Here is a 24,494-nt window from a genome sequence, read left to right as displayed (position 1 = left end):
CTGTTTTATAATAAGTATATTAAGAATCTGTCAAATCATTGTTCCTTAAAAATTATCTATTAAATAACAGAAGTATTGCTCAATTTTATTATAGTACGTAAGGATGACTGATAATACTGTAAACAAAGATAATGAAGTTTGGAAGACAGTAACAAAAAATAATTATTAAAATTTTACATTAACTTTCCTGATTAACCATCTGATAAAAATACCCATTGTTATCGTTCAACAAATTTTCCGGAGTGTCAAATTCCTGGATCTCACCGTCCCGAATCACCAGCACTCTGTCCGAATCCAAAACAGTCTGGATACGATGCGCAATAGTTAGCACAGTACATTTCCTGAAAGCCGAGCGCAGAGTCAATTGTATTTGTCGATCAGTTTCTTGGTCCACGTTCGCTGTCGCTTCGTCAATACACAAGATCTGAAGATTTTAAATCAAACATGATACATTTGTTGCTGAAAAAACTTGCCTTTGCATTGTGGAGCACAGCTCTAGCAAGGCAAATCAGTTGTTTTTGTCCCGCGGACAAGTTAGTACCGCCTTCTTCAATAATACTGTTTAATCCTCCAAGGGATTTAATGGTGGCCTCAAGGTTAACTTTGGCTAACGCGTTCCAAATTTCATTGTCGCGAAATTCACCTATAGGATCCAAGTTTTCCTTCATGGTCCCGCTGAACAAAAACGGGTCTTGAGGGATACAAAACAGGCGGGATCTACAAAACAGCAGTCATGAGGAGCCTAGTATGCTTGAATTTGTAAAAATCTACCTTAAAGTCGACAAAGAAATTTTGGTAATATTAATCGAATCAATGCATATTTCTCCTTTACTTATCTCCACCAATCTAAAGAGGGCTCTTATGATTGAAGTTTTGCCCGCCCCAGTTCTTCCAACAACCCCAATTTTTTCCGAAGGGCGGGTCTCAAACGTGATAAGTTTAATTGAGGGCTCCAAATATTCTCGATATCTTAAAGAAACGTCTCTGAAGCTAACAACCCCCTGACTGGGCCACCCAAAAGGCGGTTCGCTGTTGTGTTGAGTGCTTTCTAAGGGAATTTCGTTGATGTATTGATTTACTCTTTCCACTGCAATCATTTCTCTTTCGGTCTCAGTAAAAGCGTTCACTACTCCACTGAGCAGACTAGTCACTGAGAGGGCATACGAAATGGCCAAGCCAATGAAGCCTGTATTTTAAACATTTCATTATCAAAATATAAAGATGGGAAAGAAATGCATAAATAATTAATGAACCCGCAGAAAATATTAATAACAATTAATATTAAAATATTACCAGGATTGGCCATGTTATACTGATGCTGAATGACAGCAATAAAGCTCACTCCAGCCACAATTGCAACTCCGATAAACTGAAGCCGTAGCCCTAGCCAGCGAACGGCTGCCTGAGATGCGAATTGGGCCTTAATGTTCGCATCCATAAAATCTTGGTTCTCCCTTCTGAATCTTTGGTTGGCCCTCATGGCGTTAATTGTAGTCAGACCTTTTATATATATATATACCTTATTACAGGGTGTTTTATTTATGTCCAGCCGATGTTGCTATCTCTGAAACGGTGAAAGTCACAAAATCGGTCAAATAGCGAAATAGTAATTTGAACAAAGTTATTAAATGGAAAAAAATGCAATTAAACCCTCTAATTAACCGATTTTGTTACTCTTACTATTTCGGAGATAGTAATAGTGAGCATATCCAAATAAGAAATCCTGTATACTATAAATTTACTCAAAGTGAAAAAAAATTACCTTGAAGAGTCTCGTTAAAATGACTATACACAGGAGATAAAGTGACGCTAGTAATTCGTTTTAATTCCCTGGAAGTCAGTCTATAGTAATTCTGCAGCCAGTGATATATCGGCACTAGGGGAACCAAAAACAGGCAAATCCAAGGAAGACCATAGACAGTGATTCCAATAGAACCTTTAATAGCACACTTCGCAGTTGGATTCATTTAATATAGCAGTGACCTACCTACCTAACAGCCCGAAAAACTGGGCCAGTAATATATTGAGGATGAAGGGCAGGGAATCGTCGACGGTGTACGTGTCGCTAGAAAATCGGTTTAAGATTCGTCCGAGGGGAGTAATATCGAAAAACGTTGATTTGGCCTTCATAACGGATTTTAGTAAAAATTTATGAAACCTTGCGGCTGCCACTATTCCACCATAAGCAAACAGAAAGGCCCTTATTAAAGTAAATAGCGTATTCACTACGGCTAATCCGATGTAGAATTTGAGAAACTGCTGGGAATCTGATGGTGTTCTGAAATTTGTGAAACTTGAACACACATTTCGAACTAAATCGTGGTGACCCCGCTTACCCTATAACAATGGTAGTTGCACTTGAATTCTTAGTTCCATTGCCTTCAGCATTGTTTACCCACTCTGCCAGCCACCAATCGGTCAAATTCCTCGACACTTGCATCAAAACTACAGATAGTAAAATGGACAAGCAGAGCAAATGGCCAATAGCTTTCCAGTACGAAGAATAAACGCTGAAATTTAAACTCCCCGTGGCACTCATTTCGACATTTAATGTGCTGTCGCTATCTTTCGCCTGATCTTCTACTGACTGAAAACCACTTTCCAGTAAAGAACTTGTATGGGAGGATCTCATACTCTCTCCTAGTTCCAAGTCAATTGCCAAGGAATCGTCAAAAGATGGCAAGATTTCTGAAGGTTTTCCTGATGTTTATTAAGGTCATGTTAGATCAATGAAGAATAATAATCTTTAGAGTAGGTACCTTGGCGTTTAATACCACCATTTTCTATTATTAGAATCCTGTCTGCGTAAATAAGAAACTGTACATGATGGGTGCACAAAATTTTAGTTTTTTCCTTCAGTAAGCCCAAGATGCAGTTTTGAAATATATGTTTAGCTACGTTGTGGTCTACTGCCGATAGAATGTCGTCCAATAAGTACACCGACCTATAAACAATTTTTATTCTTCCGTTTTTCCTCAAGTTCAGCCTTACTTGTCCTGATACACAGCCCTAGCCAAGGCAACTCTAGTTTTCTGACCCCCGGACAAGGTATCTCCCCCTTCCCCAATCACAGTGAAATCCCCATTGGGAAGGTTGCTTATGTCATCCACCAATCCACAAGCAAAAAGCACCTGTTTGTACTTGGGCTCGTCAAAGGGTGTCCCGAAGAGAATATTGTCCCTTATAGTACCTCGCTGCAGCCAAGCCTTTTGCGTTACATATCCGAAACCTATTCGAGTAATTTTTCAAAAGACAGCTGGCAATCGCAATTCCAGATGGGTGAAATAATTGGTATTGTGTAGTATCTGTATACCTGAGTCAATTTGGCTGATTGAAATTTCGCCGGAATGCATCGAAAGTTCGGCGAGAATGCAAGATAAAATCGACGATTTTCCGCATCCGACTGGACCCATTATGCCGATAAACTCGCCCTGGAAATGCAATTATGATATTTTGCCGATTTTATTCTTTGTTTGCTTTCACGGATTGTTAAATCCGACATGTACTCGGGAATTAAAAGCGCTTTTCCGGATGCCTTTTTTTGTTATTCCCGGATAAAAATATGAGATTATGGGACACTTATACGGTCTTTTAATTCTCTTTAAATCATAGATTCTTTATAGTTTTAATACAGGAATTGATGATTAGACTGAAGCAAGGGAGCTCCAAGTCTCTTAGAATTGGTCTAATTGTCAAGCTAATTTCTTATTAGCCGTAAAACATGCAACTAGATATAGAAAATCTGGAAATATCACATTCCAAATATGTGTCTGGAAATCATGAAAGAATCACTGCCGGGAAATTCCTGTACAGCACTGCAACACAAACTATCGCTTTCAAACAGTATCTTTGAAATGCATTTCGCAAAAACTGGTTAGGAACGAAGATCAGGAAACAACTTGAAAATCTCTACGAATTCTTTAAGTCTTTAGAGAACTTCGCACGAATTGAGAGCATTTCAACATTCACCTCGATATTCACTTCGTTTGACTTGCAAACACTTCTTTTTAACGTATAGGGATGAATCGTAAAATCCAGGATCGTATATGACTATATTTAGTGCATAATTCCCATTCAGAAGGCTTAAATTCAAAGAATCGAGTTTGCGGTAGTGGAGTCAATAATTACGAGGGAATATTTGATTAAGGAGCTCAGTAAAGAAGCTCAAAAACTTCAGTGTCGCTAAGTAACTAATCCGAAGGTGAAAAAACTAAAATTTCAAAATTACTTTTAATCAATTTCAAGTTGAATTTCCATTTCCGATAATTTAATTTATCTCACTTGGATAAAAATGGAAATTCTAACACTCGAACTACCCACTCTCTATTCTCAAATCTTCACTTACCTTCTTAACTTTTAAATTCACGTTCTTCAAATAAAACCGGTCGCCATTGCCGCTCTGGCCCCCCTCATCAATTCTCTTCACTGCGCCCTTATGTTTCCCGCCGCCCTTGCCCTTGAAAGATGTCTGAGGGTTCCGCCCGTGTAGATTCAGCTTCTCCTCGGCTGTTAGCTCTTTCCCGTAATTAAATCCCGCATCCTTTAAAACAATATCAAATCTTTGATCTTGCAGGGAAATGTAGTAAGAAACTAGGTCTTGGTCTGGAAGCTGCAGAGTCAAAAAGTTAGTTGTCGAACACTAAAGAGAAATTTTTGCACGGATACCTGCAACAATTTTTGAATTCTCTTGACGCTCACCCAGGCCTCCATCATCCCGTTGAGGACCCAAGGGAAAGCATTTAAGGGTGATATTAACATGTTCAGTAAAGCAACCGCAGTGAACACTGTTGCTGCTGTTAATTTATTGCCCATAAGAACATAAACGGCGAATGTTAGGATGCAAATAACCACCGGAGTGGTTGCCCAGAAGTATACGCAAAGGGCGTCTAGGTACTTTCTGCCCTTCAGGTATTTCAGCTCTTGGGCTCTCACGCCTAAACAAAGGTAGATCGAATATTTTAATGTTATAATCCGGATTAAACTCGCTCCAATACACGAAGACATAAAATAGAGATTTTGCCGAGCTTTACGTCGCGAACGCTGCTCAGCTTAAGCACGGTAAATAACATTAATAATTGAAATTATAACCGAATAAAACTTGCCCTGAATGGAGCAATTTACCAGTGATACGTACGTGATATTTGCCTGAAAAAGTGATCTTCCCATACGTAGAGTTTAACGGCCTTAATACCCCTCAAAACTTCGGTAATAATTTTTACTCTTTTATCCTTCTGTTCCATCAATTTGGTACTCAAATTTCCGATCTTATTGGCGATCAGTTTATTAATCGGGATTAAAAGAATACTAAAAACCACCCCCGCTAAAAAAGCAAGTCCCACTTGGCTGTAGAGAAGATACAGAGTCACAGCCAGCTGAAATAAAATGTTTTTTCTGGCGTCACTCAAAGAAATCCTTTGGATTATGCTTGTAAGGCAAAAGGCAAAAATGGGGTCATAAGGACTAGGGTTGAAAAAACAAAGATATGAATTATTCGAGAAGCGGCCTAAAACTTCCCCATAAATTAGACAATCGCACAAACTTCCGGTATTAAAGAGAAATGAACAGAAGTTTTTCGTAACGATTTATTTGTTATGATGCTCCAAAAATGAGAAAAACTTTCGAGAGAAAACTGCGTGGGAATGGGGGAAAACTATGCGGATGGCCCAGATAGCGTGATAAGGCATACAAATGGAGGCCATTATATAAATTTGGTTTGTTTTTCTCTGGTTTATTAGCTGGAAAGTGAATGATCTTTGCGAATGAGTGTTGTGGTTGCAAATCATGACGTAACTCACCTGGAATGGAATACTCCAGAGGGCGTGGAAACTCGGGCAAGAATTCACTATTCTATCCACATCTGTGGACATAAAATTAACGATTTGCCCCACTGAAAATTCGCTGTTAAGTTTCGACGTATTCACACTCAGAGTTTTCTTGTAAATCATAGTGACGATAGCAGATCGCATGCGAAAACCTACTTTTGCAATTATAAAATTGAAATGGCAATCGCATAAGGTACCTTCAATCAAAATTAAGACAGTAAAATATTTAATGAAAATTGACGCCCTATACCAATTAAAGTAGTGCCCAACAAACTTCCGGCAAACAAATATCCCCAGTATAGATTTTCACTTTTATTTTCTATGAAATTAATCAATCTATTCAAAAGCATTGGGCCTCCAAACCCAGCTAAGTCGGCCACCAATTTTAAAACCCCTACACTGTAAAATTCCTTCCAAAACACTTTATGAAGAGCTTTGAGTAATGTCAAGTCTAATTTTTCTACTTCAACATCATCAACAATGGATTGCAGCTCCTGAATACCTAAAGATTCTCCTTTACTTCATAGTTTATCTTAATACTAAAACGTACTTTCTTGTGACAAATTTCTGGTATTGGGTCTGATGGATTTTATTTGATCACTAAACGTTTTATCTAATTGATTTCCTATTGATGAACAATCAAGTGATACTGGCAAATCATAAAGGTCTTCAGAGGTTTTTATTTGGTCTGAAAATGTAAAATACGAATTTTCAACTTAAAATATTTTCCTTTACATGTTAAACAAAACAACCTTGCACCCCTTTCCTCATTAGTGGCTCCACCCAAGAAAACAACAACTTGGACAACCAGCTTGCATTCTCCATAGCTACCCCTAGATAAAGAGGGTCGCCATCCTCCCTAAATCTCACATACGCATTTCCTAATAAGGGCTGTGTTTCTCCTATCTGAAGTTATTTTAATTCAATATTCACTGTATTCACAGTAAACAATATTCCACTAACCTCTGTGTATGTATCTACAAAACTTAGGTATGTGGTTTCGCCCTCCCCCAAAATCATTGAAAAGGCATAAAAAATTAGCACTGTAAGGTAACACAGGCTCATGCCATAAGCCAAGTAGAAACTATATGGGGGTTTTGGAGCATTTTTTAACAGTAACAAGTGGCTTCTAACAGATATTACTGTTAAGACAAAAATTAATGACCTTAAAAGATATAGAAAGTAGAGCAAAATAATCTCAAATTTATTGATAATGATTGATACCAAAGAACACAAATTATAATAGGTCCTCTTGGGCTTTTACCAAACTTTTTCAAAAGGCTTAAGTTAAACAAAAAGTGTATGAACCAAGCCAAGCCTTGAACAGCACTCAACAGGTAAGCTATAGAAGGAATATTTTCTGACGTTTTATACCTTGAAGAGAAGAATATCACTAAAAGTAATTATAAATTGAATTTCCTACCTGAAAACGTATATTTGAATTAAAGGTAGAAAAGCTAATATTACAGTAGCAAGGCTTCGCAAGCGAATAGCAATTAACTGAGGATGGCCTCTTACAACCAACCGACCTCCTCGCCCCAAGTAGTAACTTGAAAAAATTGCCAAAAGAGCTAGACAAATAAATAACTCTTTTGGTAGATAATTTATTATAACAGAGCATCACATTACCCAAAACTGGAATATCCAAAAAAAGCTGCTGGAAACAAATACCAATGTCATTTCTTGAGGTATTCCAAACATCCAAACCTTCATCACCACACAGGTTTGTGATATTCCAAATGTAAGTCATGGTGTTTATGTGAAATAAAGTTCTGAAAATTGGACAGAACTGGTTTGAAATAAATATATTAAGTGATTCGGCATTTAGAGAAAGTCTCATGAAATGAATACTGTCAACCCATATTTATTTAAAATATTGAAACCAGCCATTTTATTAATTTTTACTTTCATAATTTAAAATGTCAAATAATTGGGGTTTTTTTTTATATCAATTCATCTGTTTTACAGCATTTTAAACTTTCAGGTAATGATACACAAAATTGCAATATTCTCTCATTAAAGTAAGGTTTCATTGATCATATTAGAAAACATTGAAATAAGTGTGTGAGCGAAATATATTTTATTTTGTTACACCATAAACTGAGTGGGCTTTATTTCTTTGGCTTTCATGCAGTAGGCAGAACATCAAAAATACAATAATGACTAAATATCTAAAGTAATGAGGTAACTGAATATAAAACATACAGTACAGCAAGTAAATAAAATTCCTTGTAATCCTCCTATATATATACATGACCAAATTAAGAATTTATTTTCACACTTACTCATGAAGTCAATTGATTTAACTTGCACTACGATAACTGAACATTCTGAAGGTTTTTATTATGCTTTACACAAAAATATTTACTTTAAATAATTAAATCAAAAAGGAAAACTAAAGAAAAAATGATTAAATTTGTACATAAACAAAGAATTGAGGTTATACGAAACAGCTGAATCTGACAACATTTTAAAAAGATTACCGATAGCAGGAAATAATACCATGTACATTGCTGTCTCACTTCGTTGCAATGTTATAAAAAGAGTAAAAAATATTCTGTTTTGATCATTAACTTGTAACACCAGATCAGAATGGAGGGTAATTTCAAATTCAAACTTTACCATAACGTTGGCTTTTTAGTTCTTGAAAACCGGTAATTAAACATATTTAGTTAATTCCATCCTCGGAAAAAAAAAATTCCATAGAGAACAACATAATTAATTTCAATCATTAGTTTTCTTTTATTCTATTTGAGTATAATGCCTAACACACAAGCAGGGTTTGTTGGAGAAATAAAATTGCACATTATTCTCAATTAGAATCTACTAAGAATGATATTTAAAGATTCGACGAAAACCCTTGTAAACATTTCGGCGATAATCTCGCAGCATCTTCAGAATCAGGAAAAATTAATAGAAATACGAAAAAACGTTCTGAAGACAGCGACAAAATGAAATAAAAGAAAAAATGGACAATCTGCCACAAACATGTACAACAAAATAATGATCGTTATTTTGATAAAATGAAATGAGACAAAATGTTTAAAAAAGCCTCATAGTCGAAGTCATTTGATTATTTGTATTTTACATATGAATCATTTTCTTCTATTCAGGTGTCATTTAGAAGGTAAATATACCTGGGGGTCGTTTCTCCCTCCATTACTGAAGCCACCAAAATGTCCTTTCCAAGGAGATATTCTATAGAAAATACATTAATGCACAATATATAAAAAAATTAAATTCATATCGTCAAAAGTCTCCAAAGCTACTTGCTGAGCAGGATCAATCCATCAATCTGGCGGATTGGTGAAAATTTGATCGAAAAGGTGTGTTCCAAACATACAATGATATTAGGAGTACATTGGTAATGCAAATTCGACACATTCGTTACATTCTATCCTATTGACATGAAGAAAGGGTCACAAAGGCTCAATAATAATTTTTATATCTCGAGTATTAAGCCTACCTTTCTTCAATTAGTTCCGTACAGTCAGGGTTATAAAAAGTGCAATTTAAATAGTAACCCAAAGCCGCGATTTTTGATGTCTTTGATTATATTCGAAATGTTTCCAAATCCGTTCGGAATAAACAAACGAGACCCAATGCATGTCCAGGATCAGGAATCTTATAATATCATAATTTTCACGATACAATATGCCAACTTTCAACTTCTTGTCAATATCAATTTGTTTCTTCAAACTGTGGTTTTCAATTTTCTCGGTGAAGTCCCGGACGATACTATTGTTTGTATCTCTAGTGTTTGGCTTATATGGCCCAAATGGGCTCCCTCATCATGTTTTTATTACGGAAAGCTATTGAATACATGAAGAGTTAAAAAACGTATTATTACTTAATTAAAAATTGCATACATACGTATAGGTTGTCCTAAGAGCGTCGTAAAGGTGAACTTGCGAACAGAGGCTGGGTCGCCCAAAGTTGCCAAATGGTATTTGTTGCATAGCTGCAGAGACAATATAATTTTTAAAGCTACCTGGGATCAATAATAAGCAATAGTGTCACTCTGATTCTGTTGAAACAAAGTCCAGAATTTTTGGCAATAAAACAAGCTTTGCTATCCTTAAGGATTTTTTAGTTCATAAACAGAGGATTTTTCGTTAACGTATATAAAAACACCTTACAATTCAACAAATCGCTTTCAGGTACTGAAATTTTATGAACTCGCACTTAAATAACCGAGAAAATAACTATATCATCTACGAAATTTAAATCTTTCCTGGCCCCATAGAGGTCTTTTCCGCTCAAATTTAATTTCTTAATAGGGCACTCTTGTTGGTAAAACTGAGAGCCTCTGTACCGGTGAAAGTTGTCTATGAAGCAACACTGTTACAGGTAATATTTTGTCTAAAATAACGAATAACACCTTTCTTTTAGAGATTAATGCAATCATAAGCTACGAATTTCGAGTTGTTTGATATCCAGTAAACATAGAAACCATCGTTCGCTTTACCTACACAGCTCAAAATCTGGAACTTTTATATTTATATAAATTATAAAAATTAATGGGAATTCTGATAATTCTTTTTAGTATAACTAGATTATCTTTATTAAATACCATAATGAAAGATTTTAAAAAAATCTAATAAATTTGCCTCTCAAGATTGAATGCCATTCCGCTTTTGGTTAAATTGAGGACTAAGTCTTTGGTCCCAGACCTCAATACCTCGGTTGATTTGGAGGGTGCAGTAAAGGCGACAGCGGCCCATAAAAGTGCTAATAGAAGCAGTAAATTTTTAATGATGATATTGTTGTCATACATACGTATTCTCAGCACTTTCGCGTCCAACTGAAAGGAGCTAAGTTGCTATATGTAACTATACAAAGCCTTTTGAAAATCCCAAATGTTTTGATAACTCATTTGAGATTATTTTCATTTAAAAATTTAATGATACATAATATATCTTGGAGATAATTGATATATTGTTTCAATACTGTAAGAAAAGTTTGTTGTCAATAAATGACACTTTATTGAAAATATTTGGTTCTTATATAAGACTATTGTTTAATGAAGTAGGGCAACACTTCAATAGGAGCAGAATAATCCTTCAGAGTAGCAGGCCCCGTGTACACCATTCCATCGTTTCCATCCTTCCACTCGCCCTTTGGAAGGTATACGTCTCTAGTGGTGGCCCCCTCTGTTAAAATTGGAGCTACCAAGATCTCCTCTCCAAGGAGAAATTCTGTAATATTCAATACTTATGCCAAAAAATTTAAATAATAAATGCTACTACCATTATCATTAGCCAAAGCAGTAGCATCAGTTGGATCAATCCACCATATGGGAGCATTAACCGGAGTTCCCTCTTCTATACTCCTGTTCATGGCTTTTAGGATGTTAGGAGCGTATTGTTTGTGCAGATCCACATATTTTTTGATAATGTCTGTAATTCCCGCGATCTCGTTTTCGTAATCCCAAGGCAAGAAGCTGAACTGCATGGAAGGCATGAAGGTATTTGCCTGAGTCCACCTTACAATCAACTCTCCATTAGGTTTCTGAGCATATCCATTTCCCCCTATCATATCTGGAAGTACCCTAAAGTTACCTGTTAGTACAAGTTTTTGCCATATGTTAATCTTGAATTACATGACGTATCCATTCATGTTGAGCTGCAGTAAAGTAGTGACTAGACTGGCCAAACCGTTGTCTAGACCCCAGACTGAGTCTTTATCCAACATTCTGATGAATTCGCCATATCTTTGAGCTCTAAAGGTGATTATTAAATAGATTTATGCATAATGTGCGAGCAAGAAATAATACCTGAAAGAAGATCTGACCTCGATGAGGTCTCCAAATGTGACGCAAGTCTCTATGTACTTCTGATTGAGGATATTAGGGGTGATCTCAACGTCCTTGTAAACCGCAGGCTATGCTCAAGCGACAATTGATTGATCGAAATATATGCTGTACAAAAAAATACCTGATTGACATAGTCTGTTTCGCCACCGTCGAATTTAAAGCTGTCGAACCCGTAAGTGTCCTTCAATTTGCTCACTCTGTCCGCCCACCATTTGGCTGCCTCAGGGTTGGTGAAATCTATTTGATGGGCATTATCGCCATCCCACCATACTGCGTGCGTTTCATTGGCGGGGTTTCGAACAAAATATCCTTCAAATGGAAAAAAATTATGTCAGGATCATTTCAGGTTTAATTACTTACCAGACTCTTTTCCGATGTCAGAATTGTTCTGGCAATCGTCATTGACGAAAGGATGAATCCAAAGAGACACTCTCCAATTATCTTCGTGGAGTTTTTTAACGGTTTCCGTGATGTTTCCGAATTTTGCCTCATCAAATTCTTGAGAGCCATAGCAGCGCTACAAATACTGCCTGCTATAAAATGGTTATTTTAAAAAAATTGTGTCTTGTATAATTTACCTCCCATAAATCGTCGATTTCGAGCTGACCGCCTTTGTAGCCTTGGCTGCGTATATTTTCTGCGAATTCCAACACGCTGGCATCGTTGATGGGCTTCTTGTATTTAGCCCATGTGGTCCAAATCGGTTCCTCAATCATTTTGTCTCCAGGATGTTTCTCAGGTTTACCTATAGAAAGTTTTCAATTGAACTACACCAGTTAACGATAGATATTTTATGAATATAGGTCACAAATCTAGCATATTTCAAGATGTCTCCTTTTTTATGGAATGTCTATTACAAAGTCAATAATAAAGGTATTAAGAGAAATTAGCAAATTCAAAAATAAATTATTCATATAAAACATGGTTAGATTATTCCATAATTAATTTGGACTATCTGAGTACTATTTATGAATACTTACCTAAGTATTTGGAAACTGCATCCAAATGGGCAGTTTTCGCATCATCGAAACTGTAAACCACGTATGTAAGCACATTCTGAAAAATAAACATTTTTTAAAAATGATTCCAATTGATAAATATACTAATTTGAATATCTACTCTCCATCTGTTGATATAAGGGCCTGAAGTAGTGTCGGAAGTATAGCAAACTGTGTTACTATCTTGCTGAACCCATAGAGGATTGTGATCGCTTAACCATATGTACGTTCCTTTCGAATTTACCCAGTATCTGGTAAATCAAAATTTCTCGTTAAATGAAAACTAAAACGAACATTTTTCCTACCTTTCCGCAACACCAAAATTGTCATTTTTCTTGATCACATAAGGTTCCCTACCATCAATTGTCATTTTCTCAATAGGCCAAACTTGATTGTGGCGCTCAGGACCGCCATACCAATTGGTGGTTTCTAGCTTTCATGGTACAGTAAATTTCCTCTATTGGTGAGTATAAATACTCACCGGCATCCAGGAAAAAACAACTAGTGAATATATGGTTTAAATCTTCAGTAACCCAGGTGACGTTATATCCATTATCCCTGGGTATAATAGACAATTTCTCATCAACACTAAACTGACAATATGTTTCTCCAGTACAAGATACATTCTGGAAGTTTCTGCCCTTGCCGATAATTCCCTTAAGCTGAGATTTACCATCTAAACCGATTGATTTAAAAAAAGAAACTATAATTGAATATAAGTATACCTCTAGAAATTTGTATGTTTAATCCATTGCTAGTTCTCTCATAACTTAGTGTCACCCTCCCAGTGGTGTCTTTGACAATCTCTGCAGAAGTAGTATTAAGGAGCGCTAAGAGTAGCAAACTACCAAAAGATACTTAAGACAATTTTTAATAAAATGTATTAAATAATTATTTCCCTATAACGTACCTAATTTAGCCATCTTTAATTCTTTCTTTAAACATACAGCAACTGACTGATATATTTCTCAAGCATACAGGTCCTAGAGATACCTAACTTATCTCAAAATAACATCTCAAGAACTTTGTTTGCAAACGAGTTTGATAATCCACTTGATCATTGATATTTAAAGAGTGTGATTATTTCCACTATATATTCACCATTATGTCTACAAACTGATCATTTATTCAATTTCTTATCACAAAAGGGATATATCATTTTTAAATTGTGAGGCTAAAGGTTAATGAAAATCAACATTAAGGGAATCTAAATTTCAATGTTTACTGAAATTTGGTTTAGTATTGATTTGATATGGAGACGTATATTATTGATTTCTGATATAGAGCTTACTAATATTAAAGACTTTATTAAACAACTTATAAGCAGGTAAATCTCATTGTATTTATAAACCGCACAGGAATAACATACACATTTCAGGTTAAATATGTACAAACAAATGACACCGTTATTCTTCCTAATATCAATAATATCAATTTTCTGCTATTGCGCACCTACATCTTCAGATAAGATCCCATATGAACTATTTATCAATGAAATTCCCCAAGACGATGTGATCCAGTACGGTGTTCCTGGCGGAGCTTGGTTGAACAAAATCGTGCACAGTATGAATTGCCCAAAGGACACTATGTACATTAAAGGAAAATGTCGAAAAGTATTTGATAGTGAAAACAGTATGCAGACGAAAATTAAATAACTAACAGTACGAATTCAATAAGTTCGTTTGATCTTGTGCTTTCTGCAAAAAATAATTCAGGGAAATGCTATTATCTATGGTGTAGTCTTCAATGCAAGCTATGCCGTTTATGTTCAAAAGCTCAAACCTTGAAATGTTGTTCTCAATCTCCACTCTTTTTCTTTTCAAAAACTGAATGATATTTTTCAATAAGGTACATGAGAATATATTGTCCTCGAATGAGATAACTCTTAAAGTGGGTACGTTTAGCAAAATTTCATTAACATCGAAATTATAAATAGCGTTTCCACTAATATCCAAGTTAGTCAAGTGCATAATTGACAGTAAAACTGCTGAATCAAAATCTTTCAGCGAATTCCTAGCTAAAAAAAGAAAATTCAAGTTCTTTAACCCTGAAAATACTCCATATTGTAATCTGGAGAACTTATTTTCATCAAGATTCAAACGCTTTAATCCAGAAAGAGACTTGAACACTCCTAAAGGAAGATGACACAGTGTATTCCAGCTTAGATCTAAATCTTCCAAATCTTTGATTCCGTCGAAAGTGTCTTTGTCTAGATTCTTGAGGTAGTTTCTTGACAAATCTAAACTCAAAACTGCAGCAACGTCTGTGAAGGCTTTTGCAGGCAGTTGGTCCAAAAGATTCCTGGAAATGTTAACCAAATTGCTACTAACACCGGCTAAAAATCCAGGTTCCAGGGTGCTTAATAAATTGTCTTCCAAATGAAGCTCGTAAAGCTGTGTCAATCCCTTGAAAGCTTCTGGAGCTATGATTTTCAGTCCGTTGTTCTGCATGTACAAATAGCGAAGGTTTTTAAAATGCTCGAAACTTTTAGATCCGATATTCTGCACAGCGCTTTTTGTTAAATTGAACATGTTCAAAAGGTTGTCATAGATAAAGGTCTGGTTGGTGAAATTGTTGATCTCGCAATCTGTACACCTCAAGTTGTAATTCCCATAGTATATATTGGGGAATTGGTGAACGATCTTATCGCATACGTAGGACCTTTCATTGTTGGAATACTCGCATTCTTGCGCCCCACAAAGAGGAGTACCCAAGACGATGAAAATCAAGATAATTCGGAAAACCTCCTCAATCATGATTGTACCTAAAAGTGACGAAATATGATTTGGTAAAGACAAATATTAGTTTTTATACCGACTTTAATTCAAACAGGATTCGGAAACAATTAACCATAAATCGTTGGACAAACAACACATTAACCACCACTCACGACTGCTTGCAGGCACTTTATTGTAGTTTGGACTGAATTAGCGACCGTGGGAATAATTGGAGCATCATTTTTACATGGCTGGGTCAAAATGTTAAAGTTTGATATCATAATGATGGCGTTGTATTACTAGTGGCTCAGACAGTAATGAACAGCCGGAAAAAATAATTGAATATTTGAAAATAAAACATAATTTTTTCTATATAAGTTACTTAATTTACTACTTAATTACAAGTAGAACATCTGCAATAAACACCACTAAATCTGCAATTCTTTGCTTAAACAAATCAGAAAACTGGACCTGTCCATGCTTAAGATCAAAAACACTCTCGCCTTCATCTGTTAGTTTCTGAAAATCGTGCGGTTTATTTGTGCTTAAGGATTGCTGTAGTATTATTAAACACATATAGAAAAAATCGCCCTTTTCATCTACATATGTCTAAGGTCCACTTCTTTTTGAACTGGTAGAAGTTCCAAAGGGTAAAATGTGGAGGGATCCAGCCCAAATTCCTTCAAGAAGTCGCACAAACTTTAAAAATACAATTCTAAATATTTTTTATACTCCTTTAAATTATTTTTGCCTAAATTTATGAATAAAAAATAGCTGAAATCGTGTATAAGGTAGCATAAAAAACCCGTTTGTCAATCGATCACCATTAAATCAATGAGGAGATTTTGATCAAATTTGTCCTAAAAAATTGCCTCAATTAGAAAATAAATTAAGCATAATTCCCTACTTATTTATATGTATTTGAACATGATGCTGGCGCTCCAGCAGTCCGTATAACCTACAACAGCATAGTCATTGCTGCTTAACTTATCGGAACCTAACATGAAGGACTTAGTCTGTTTGATCGATGTCTTCCGAATGTATTCGACCGCTTCAATTAATTTTGGGTGGCCCTGTAGGGCTTGTGGAGTGTTTTCAAAGAGCGTCTGTGCTAGAATATCGAACATTTTTTGTGTTGACACGGTTGTACTAGATTTTTCTTCGGCTGGAATAATAGGGCTGCATCTATAATGCTAAATTAATACCTCGAAGTTCTCATTTAGAGGTGAGTTATTTGATATTAGAAGTCAATTTCGCAAATCTCCGAGGCTACAGCAATCTCATAGAATGAGAAATTGCCTGTAGCTTTGAGTAAACCGCCAAGCCAAGGCTGAGATGGTCAGAATTTATTGGCTGTTTTCTGTTAGTAAGCTTGAAACCTTCTTTCTTCAAGTTACGAAGAAGAAGCAATTCTTTGTACTCTTAAGTGACGACATCGTAACGATTTGTTACGTTAGTGAAAGATTTGAATATGCTATATTCCTTTTGAAATTGCGATAACTCTGTAATGAAGTACTTGATTAAATTTGTATGGTTGTCAAGCGAGAACTTACCAGGAAATATATCGACGTAAAATTCAATTTCCCTCAAAAATGTCAGCCTAGTGGAGAATTGTATCCTTAGTTTCTCGCTTGCCGGAGTCCGCTTCAGAACTAGGTACAAAGCCTTATGTTCTCTATTTAAGATACCCAACGACTTAATGGTGCCGATATAGCCGTCCTCGTCTTTGAACACATTCTTATTTACAGGACTTGTGGTGAACTCTTTCAAATTCAGACCCTGCGCTACTTTCCTTAACAGGTCTTGAAGTTCAGGACTGAGTGAATCCATCGTACCCCTGTCTCGTTAGAAGGCAAAACCGAAATCTGCCATTGAAAAATTATATTAGGCTTAGTATAATTCGTGAGCATACACTAATGGTTATATAAAATGTTTGCTCTTGATTATTTTAAGTACATAAAAATGATAATACCATTGGAAAGCTGTGTGTAAAAACACATTAGGCCCTTAAATATACTTCGATCATGTTAATTTTTTGAGAGGGGAAGACTGAGCAAACTGCGTGCGAATATTGCCTGGGATAATGCACAATAATGCCTGTTCTGACTTGTGTGAGTGTATAGTGAACCCGACAACCGTTATGAGACAGAATATCTATCTTCCATTAAAAAATAATAAGAATCCAACAAATATATCATAATATTGGGCCACTTTACCGCGAAACACCGCCAAGTCAGAAAATATTAATCACTAGAATTGATGTTCAGTCAAGGACAGGTTAAAAATGCATTTCATTGTGATGAGATATAAAATCCCAACAAGGAAACCAATTTATTAATGCGGCGAGGGGTTATTTTAGCATGTAAACGCGGTGTGTAGCGCACTTCAGGATTCAGATTAACTGGTTTTAAAGACCTGGCTTCACATCACCTTCAGAAAATAACTATTTTTAACCAGCAAATACTATTTCGATGAATAATTCGAATGCAATTCAATTAATACAAGAAAGTGAAATTTGTTAGACCGGCATAATAACCATTTCTCAGTTTCTTATGATCAAAAACAACAAACCTCATTTGTAAAAAACATAGGTAAAATTTTACTTTAGAGTACATATTTATTTAACTCGTATATGTTCTTGCAACAATGGCATTTCATATAGTATATATAGAGGTATACTTATATTCTAAAACAAGAAATTTAAACGACCTTACGCGGTAATGGCAAAACTTCCTTAAGCAAGGAGGAGTTTAAAGTTCCAATTAAATAAAATTTTGAGCAAATTCTCACATTATAGTTCTGGTTAGATTGATAGATATTGAATTTCAAATTTAAGTATGATTTTTTTTAAAGAAATTTAAAGATTTTATAACTCTAACTTCGATGTCTCGACATCAAAAAATAAAGCGAATATTCACTTAAATAATATGCAACTAAAAATGCTTCATTAGTGATCAAAATCCTCAATTATATCAACATAGGTTAGATAACACAGTAAACAGAAGGTAAAACCAGTTTTTACCTACATTTCTTGACAATGGTGAATGCTAGGTTTATTCCTTAGCTAACCATCGGGTTAATGTTAGCGTTACTTTTTTAGGTCTTTTAAATGTTATTTTCACATTTAAATTTATTGATAATTCGTTAATAAGTGAATCGACATATATTTCCTGTGATGAGAATTTTTTTCTTCAGTAAATTCAATTTAAAAACGGCCTAGTGAAATAACCAAACTACTGTATCAATAATGACCAACATTTCAACTTTGAAAAAAAAATGTATTTTCAAAGAAAAAGATAAAAAGGCTACGGAATATTTGGTCATTTATACATAAATAATCATTCATGGCAAAGAAAATTAATTACATTTGGAAATGCTCCAATAAAATGGTAGGTGTAGGGAAAAGAAAACGGGATTGCCTTGTGAGACAAAGGAGCTCAGACAAACGCATTTGAGAGGATTAGCTAATTCATATAGTAATTGGTTACGTTAATAATAAAATCACTGTAAAAACATTTATTTACCAATTAATATTTCCTCTAAAACGCTATAACAATTTTTATAAACACTAAACATTTAAGTACGGATTTTATCGGCTAATTTAAACCAAAACTCAACATCTACTTATTGTGTCAGTCAATAGATTACGTTTTCGTTGAGATATGAATGTTTTCCTATAACTGATCTTAAAGTTAGTTCTTACGCTTTATCTGGCAACATATTTGATACAAAGAGAATGGTAAACAGGTTCGAAATATAATAATTAAAATATATAAAGGGAAAAATGTATTTTCTCGAGAAATATTGCTGGCATATACCTTGAAAGATCGAAGGCACAAAGATTGGTTAACAGCCAACCAAAACTAGAAACTTTTGAACTTAAGTCCAAAAGCATTGAAGTTTCGAAGTTATAACATAAAGAACGGCTAAGTTATAGGTTTACAATGTATGTCTTTACCTTTCCTAATACTAATATCATAACACAATGCAGCTGCAATCTCAAGACACTTCCGCAATCATCCAATTGACTCACATCACCGATGTATAAACAACTTTTTTTCATGCTAAATCTTTATACAAGGTGCTCCTTTCATGAGCCGCATTATTGGGATCTTAATCATCTTAAGAGGCGAAGTACAATAATAAAAGACAACTAACAAGGCTGTAAAAAAATATTCCAAAAAGGCCCCTAAGAATACTACATAGAATACTAAGCCGCAAATTGCGCAATTTTGTCTAATCTACCGACTTTATATCTCTAAAAATGACTGAAATCCCAACGACGAACCTCATAAAACGGAGATTCTGTATACAAACACTTGAAGGCTTTCAAAGTCTTTAAAATCATCTTAAAAAAGAAATAATAAATTGCACATAAAAAAAATTGATCCCCGGGGTTTTATGATTATCTAATATACCTCCATACATTACCACTTTGGAGTCAACTGTTTAAACAACCATTGTTGATATGCATTGTTCGTATCGCACGGCATTAAGGATAAATGCGATGTTTGCGGATGCAAAGCCATGCACTTTTTATGCACTTTGTGTAATAAGGTGTGCGTATCTTCATCGTATATCCATGGACCGTCTACAGTTCCCAACCTTTAATACACTCAATAAGTAACCAATATATTGATAAATAAAGGCAATTGTGTACCTGCAAAACGCAAGCTTAATCCCTTGCGCATCGGCCTCTATACAACGTTCTCCCACCCCCAATTGACCTTTCGCATTGAGTCTGATGAGTTGATTGTTGCCGAAACCGTGGCAATGTTGCACGGCCATTAAAGACGGAGGTCCATGGCCCAAGGTATCCATACATTTGTTAACAGCTACTGACCTAAACAAAGAAAATAATAATAAATAGATCTTGACAAAACCACCAAATAAACAAACAATAATCCGTCTTCATGTGTCCGTCATTATTTATAGCTTGTGTCAAATATTTTCAATTTTTGTCTTATTTTATGTCTCAAAATCAAAATAAACTAGTAGTACGAGTAAGGACTGAATCCAATGACTACAAACCATCAGTCAAAGATAATTCAACACTTCAAGCTTCCAATGGGCATATGGCTAAACCAGAGGAACTCTCTAAATCTGGAAACATTGCCTCTGCCAAGAATGAGAAGATGAATGTTTATACCAAGCCTCAAATCAGCGTGCATTCTACCGAAAGTGAGAACCCTAATACTCTGAACCTTTTTGATGAAAACGAAGTACAGGACGCAAGAGGTGTGATAAAAAATTCGGAAAATATAATCTCTAATGGCGCTGAGATTGAAGGGAACATGAAATATGATGAGAATTTTGCCACAATGGAAGTGTGTCTTAAAGAAAAAATGGCCAACAGTTATAAAAATACAATGTTTAGTAGAGGCCAATGGATGCAGAGGGTGATTTTCTCAAACGTTACTTGCAGAATTGCTTAAAAGATTTTACATCCCATAGGTTAGAGCCGTAACCGGAGAAGCTCCTCCTCCTCATGAAAGGGTCCCTCTTCCCAATTATCAAATTACTAATAGCGATGATAGAAACCAAGCTTCACAATACCAAACTTCTGGTGATGGCGCTTCAGACGACCTAACCTGGAGCTCTTACCTATATAGTTCTCTGAGCTCTGAGATAATCAGAATCCACCACAATTTTGTCCGAAAAGTATTTGCAATTTTAGGTTCTCAGCTTTTATTTACATTCAGCATGATACTGTTGACTTTATTCCATGAACCCACAAAGAAATTTGTGGCTAAGGACTTGGTTCTGTTAAGTGTAATGACTTTTATGATATTTGGACTCTATCTAGTTCTGATTTGCTACAATGGGGCAAGACGCATTTTTCCACTAAATTTTATTTTGCTCGCATTATTAACGATAAGCATGTCATACTTGGGTGCGGCAGCCAGCTGCAAAACTGAATCTAAGACGGTATTAATCACAGTAGGAGGAACTTGTGCTGTTTGTATTGTAGTCTCCCTTTTGGCCTTTCAAACTTGGTTCGACATTACTAAATGGTCGTTTATTCTTATTATGGCAACAGTGGTAGTTTTAATATTTAGTCTCATAGTGACCATAGTCAGTATCTTCACTCGGCAAATGGTGCTCTATCTGGTATACTCCGGAATAATTGTAACCTTATTCTCGGTGTTTTTGATGTTCGATATGCAGTGCATTTTAAGGGGGAGAAGGGTGCAACTTTTTCCGGAAGAATACATTTATGGAGCCTTAACTCTTTATGTTGATATTATCTTGATCTTCACGCACATGCTCAATCTTGTAAGGGCCTGCTCTTGACGTACCTGAGTTCACCTTGATGTAGATTGGGTGGCAATTCTGGGAATTTATCCAAAACATCATACGCTACGTTATCCATGTACCATTGGAAGCTCTTGCAGCCCAATCTAGTAGAGAAATATTTTAGATTTAGTACTAATATACACATGAAACTTACCTGTCTTTTAATGCCAATTGCTCGCTAATATCACCCATATCAAGAAATCGTGCCATTGGCTCTCTAGTATAGAAGAACTCTTTGTATTTCTCGTCAAACCAAGTTTCGATCACTCGCTTGTAATTTATAGTGATGAGGGACCCTTTTTTCTTTTGGGCCAATTTACCGAAATTGTAAGGCATAAAACTACGGTAAACGTGACCTAAAATTGAGGATCAAAGTCAATGTTAAGGAAAATGACAATAACTATTCCTTTCAAAGTGAGTTTTAGTACAGTAGAATAATTTCATGAACTTTTGAAGAATTATAAGAAAATTATAAAATTTTTAAAGATGGTCACTATTTAGCAACAATAAATATTGTGTTATAGTCCAGGTTTTTATACTCTTAGTAGCTTCACCAAGACGATAATTACCATAGAAGTAACAAAAAGTCGGGTGAAAGTTATTACGAACGTCCAATTACAAAATAAATCTGGAGTTAAATCTCCTAAATGCACTTGAACTTCAAACATTGTGTTTTTCATATTTTGAATGGTAATATGAAACAATTTACATTCACCAATAGGGTCAGATTAGCCATCGGCGGTTTTACATGCCCTTTTTAACAATAAACTCCCGGTTTATTTGCGTTCATGAAAAATTCCCAATTTAAATTGGCTTTTCGTTCGGGTTTCATGCTACGCCTTATTCTAGTGTGGTCTGTACATCGATTTTCCATTTCTTCCATCGTCTTTGGATTTTATTAACTAACATAGATAATAAGTGGAAGATATTATTTAGTTTTCGCTATAGTATTCAGGAGTTTAAAAATAAATATATGTTTAACTCTGTTAAGACTAATATCAACATTAAACGCTTTTTAATCCAGTTTATCTCCAGGCCTAATAATATCGCTACAAAGGTATTTTAAGCTTTACTAAAATCCTTGCAGGGAAAATATAATATAAGATTTTATAATACACTTCAGATAAGTAAAGTTTTTCTCTGCAGGGTCAAAATTTCAAGGACAAAAATAGAAAAACATAGAAACAACCAAAAGTGGTTGTGAATATCGAGCTGCAGCATATAGGTACTAAAACAACTTTTACATATTGCATTACTGAAATGCCAAGGCTCACTTTAACTTACCCACTCTGGAACAAGGTACCCATTCAATACTGCCTCCACATTGCCAAATTTTAAAACTCAGTTCAAAGTTCTCACCCCCCCAAACCAATAACCCAGGGTCATAAGACCCAATCTCCAGGAAATATTTCCTATTTATAGCAAATAATCCACCTGCATGTGTGGGACTCTTATAGGGCTCACTATTATATTTTCTTTTTCGTAATTCTTTTTTAGGAACTTCATTTTCTTTATACAGCATTCCCCATTCAAATATACCTGAAAACAAATTAAATTTTACAATTTAATTTTCACAATCATACACATTCACCTCTAAAATGTCTGTCCTCTCCATAAACGGGACGATACTCAAATGTTTTATGATCAATTCCATCAATAATTGGAATGGTCATTGTAGTTCTATCTCTGTATATAGGAGCTAACAATGGAGGCAGCCAATTTGTGTTGACTTCACAATGTGCGTCTAAGTATACAATAATATCTCCCTTTGCTTCCACAGCCCCTCTGCTCCTAGTTCTAATCAATCCTTCCCTCCGTGTGTTCCTGATAAGTTTAACTTTGCCATCAAATTGTTCAATGTACTTCTCCAAATCGTATTTTAAATTCTCTTTATCTGAAAAATCATCCACTAATAGGATTTCCTTTAGGAGATAGTTGGGAGTTCGGTTCAAAACACTGTGAACTGTTCGAAGAAGAACTGACCAGCCCTCATTGTGAAAGACAATTATTACACTAGTACTTGGCAAATCTTTAGGGTAATCCCAATGCTTGCACTCTTCAAGTCTTGTATCCAAAATTGTGCGATCTAAAATATAATAAGAAAAAAAAATTATATATTCAATTACTGAACATTCACCTAAGGAAATTTCATCAGAGCAAGCAATATTCATCCCATAATCAGACTCAGATTGTGCAGCATCATTCTGTTGAGAAGCTTGCAAATAATGTGGGGCTCCCTTTTCTCCAGGACCATCTTTGTCTTCAATTTCAGTAGGTTCAAAATTACCAAGGCCTGAAATTAGATTTGGGGTAGCTCTATCACTAGGGCTGATACTCTGAAATATGGCAATAGTAATTGAAGAAAAACAATACGTTTAAGATAATATACTTTTTTTAATCTCTCAGCAATCCTAAAAGAACTATGTGCCCCTTTATCGTAAGTGGCTAGTAAATAGATAATAAATATTAACATAGCTGCAAAAGCTAACAGTCTTAAACTGCGAGTTCTTCTGCTCAAATATACTACAAAAGACATGCTAACAACGGACTGCTAAAGGTTCAATATTGAAAACTAGGGTTGAAAGGTATCAGAACTCAAGAGATTACTTGTTTTAGTGACGTGTCAATTCAATAATAGATTACAATTCGACTTTTTGTATATCATGGAGAACTGATGTTGAAAGGTTTATAAATTTATTCATAAAATGTAGTTATTTTGAATTAAAATGGCAGAAATTTAAAATTTTACTGAAAAAACTATCCACTCTTCTTCATTGCACACGTAAACAAACCCTCAAACCGGTATTCGAGCTATAAGTGACACTGACATGTAGCGGCAATTGTT

General features: G+C 35.3%; 5 protein-coding genes and 1 pseudogene across 9 annotated transcripts; 1 reads left to right on the top strand and 5 right to left on the bottom strand.

The window, feature by feature from the left end:
• Position 1: 1 nt before the first annotated feature.
• On the bottom strand, positions 2-8,264 carry LOC136343892 (ATP-binding cassette sub-family C member 10). The gene is made up of 22 exons (XM_066290886.1): positions 8,108-8,264; positions 7,452-7,594; positions 7,246-7,393; positions 7,047-7,196; positions 6,786-6,987; positions 6,575-6,728; positions 6,373-6,510; positions 6,073-6,324; positions 5,796-6,019; positions 5,135-5,372; positions 4,666-4,934; positions 4,346-4,609; positions 3,314-3,431; positions 2,992-3,229; positions 2,760-2,944; positions 2,337-2,700; positions 1,992-2,278; positions 1,763-1,936; positions 1,294-1,500; positions 772-1,186; positions 474-717; positions 2-424 (listed from the first exon to the last, which is right to left on the bottom strand). The coding sequence occupies exons 2-22, from the start codon at positions 7,570-7,572 to the stop codon at positions 179-181; spliced, it is 4,638 nt and encodes a 1,545-aa protein (XP_066146983.1). The 5' UTR covers positions 7,573-7,594; positions 8,108-8,264; the 3' UTR covers positions 2-178.
• A 2,295-nt stretch (positions 8,265-10,559) lies between these two features.
• On the bottom strand, positions 10,560-13,686 carry tobi (target of brain insulin). The gene is made up of 13 exons (XM_066290896.1): positions 13,546-13,686; positions 13,361-13,492; positions 13,117-13,311; positions 12,941-13,064; positions 12,757-12,886; positions 12,618-12,693; positions 12,216-12,382; positions 11,998-12,154; positions 11,759-11,946; positions 11,599-11,705; positions 11,425-11,544; positions 11,072-11,373; positions 10,560-11,020 (listed from the first exon to the last, which is right to left on the bottom strand). Exons 1-13 carry the CDS (start codon positions 13,556-13,558, stop codon positions 10,836-10,838), a joined length of 1,896 nt encoding a protein of 631 aa, XP_066146993.1. The 5' UTR covers positions 13,559-13,686; the 3' UTR covers positions 10,560-10,835.
• LOC136343905 (leucine-rich repeat-containing protein 15-like) lies at positions 13,614-15,734 on the bottom strand. 4 transcript variants are annotated; one of them, XM_066290911.1, is made up of 3 exons: positions 15,454-15,734; positions 14,418-15,399; positions 13,614-13,751 (listed from the first exon to the last, which is right to left on the bottom strand). In XM_066290911.1, exons 2-3 carry the CDS (start codon positions 15,389-15,391, stop codon positions 13,745-13,747), a joined length of 981 nt encoding a protein of 326 aa, XP_066147008.1. In that variant the 5' UTR covers positions 15,392-15,399; positions 15,454-15,734; the 3' UTR covers positions 13,614-13,744. The 4 variants fall into 4 exon arrangements, with proteins under 4 accessions (XP_066147008.1, XP_066147007.1, XP_066147006.1 ...); XM_066290910.1 differs by having other exon boundaries at positions 13,615-13,744; XM_066290909.1 differs by lacking the exon at positions 13,614-13,751 and having other exon boundaries at positions 13,917-15,399; positions 15,450-15,734.
• A 191-nt stretch (positions 15,735-15,925) lies between these two features.
• LOC136343913 (uncharacterized) lies at positions 15,926-17,662 on the bottom strand (annotated as a pseudogene).
• Positions 17,663-18,853: 1,191 nt separating this feature from the next.
• Pgant7 (N-acetylgalactosaminyltransferase 7) lies at positions 18,854-24,425 on the bottom strand. 2 transcript variants are annotated; one of them, XM_066290898.1, is made up of 9 exons: positions 24,039-24,425; positions 23,787-23,985; positions 23,241-23,735; positions 22,934-23,188; positions 21,804-22,005; positions 21,652-21,753; positions 20,013-20,195; positions 19,771-19,957; positions 18,854-19,700 (listed from the first exon to the last, which is right to left on the bottom strand). In XM_066290898.1, the coding sequence occupies exons 1-8, from the start codon at positions 24,183-24,185 to the stop codon at positions 19,780-19,782; spliced, it is 1,761 nt and encodes a 586-aa protein (XP_066146995.1). In that variant the 5' UTR covers positions 24,186-24,425; the 3' UTR covers positions 18,854-19,700; positions 19,771-19,779. The 2 variants fall into 2 exon arrangements, with proteins under 2 accessions (XP_066146995.1, XP_066146994.1); XM_066290897.1 differs by having other exon boundaries at positions 18,854-19,957; positions 24,039-24,424.
• LOC136343902 (protein lifeguard 2-like) lies at positions 20,251-21,802 on the top strand. Its single transcript, XM_066290905.1, has 2 exons — positions 20,251-20,751; positions 20,807-21,802. Exons 1-2 carry the CDS (start codon positions 20,266-20,268, stop codon positions 21,644-21,646), a joined length of 1,326 nt encoding a protein of 441 aa, XP_066147002.1. The 5' UTR covers positions 20,251-20,265; the 3' UTR covers positions 21,647-21,802.
• Positions 24,426-24,494: the final 69 nt, after the last annotated feature.

Source organism: Euwallacea fornicatus, chromosome 16 (assembly GCF_040115645.1).
Source record: "Euwallacea fornicatus isolate EFF26 chromosome 16, ASM4011564v1, whole genome shotgun sequence".
Classification (NCBI taxonomy): domain Eukaryota; kingdom Metazoa; phylum Arthropoda; class Insecta; order Coleoptera; family Curculionidae; genus Euwallacea; species Euwallacea fornicatus.
This window is presented reverse-complemented; position numbering and strand designations above follow the sequence as displayed.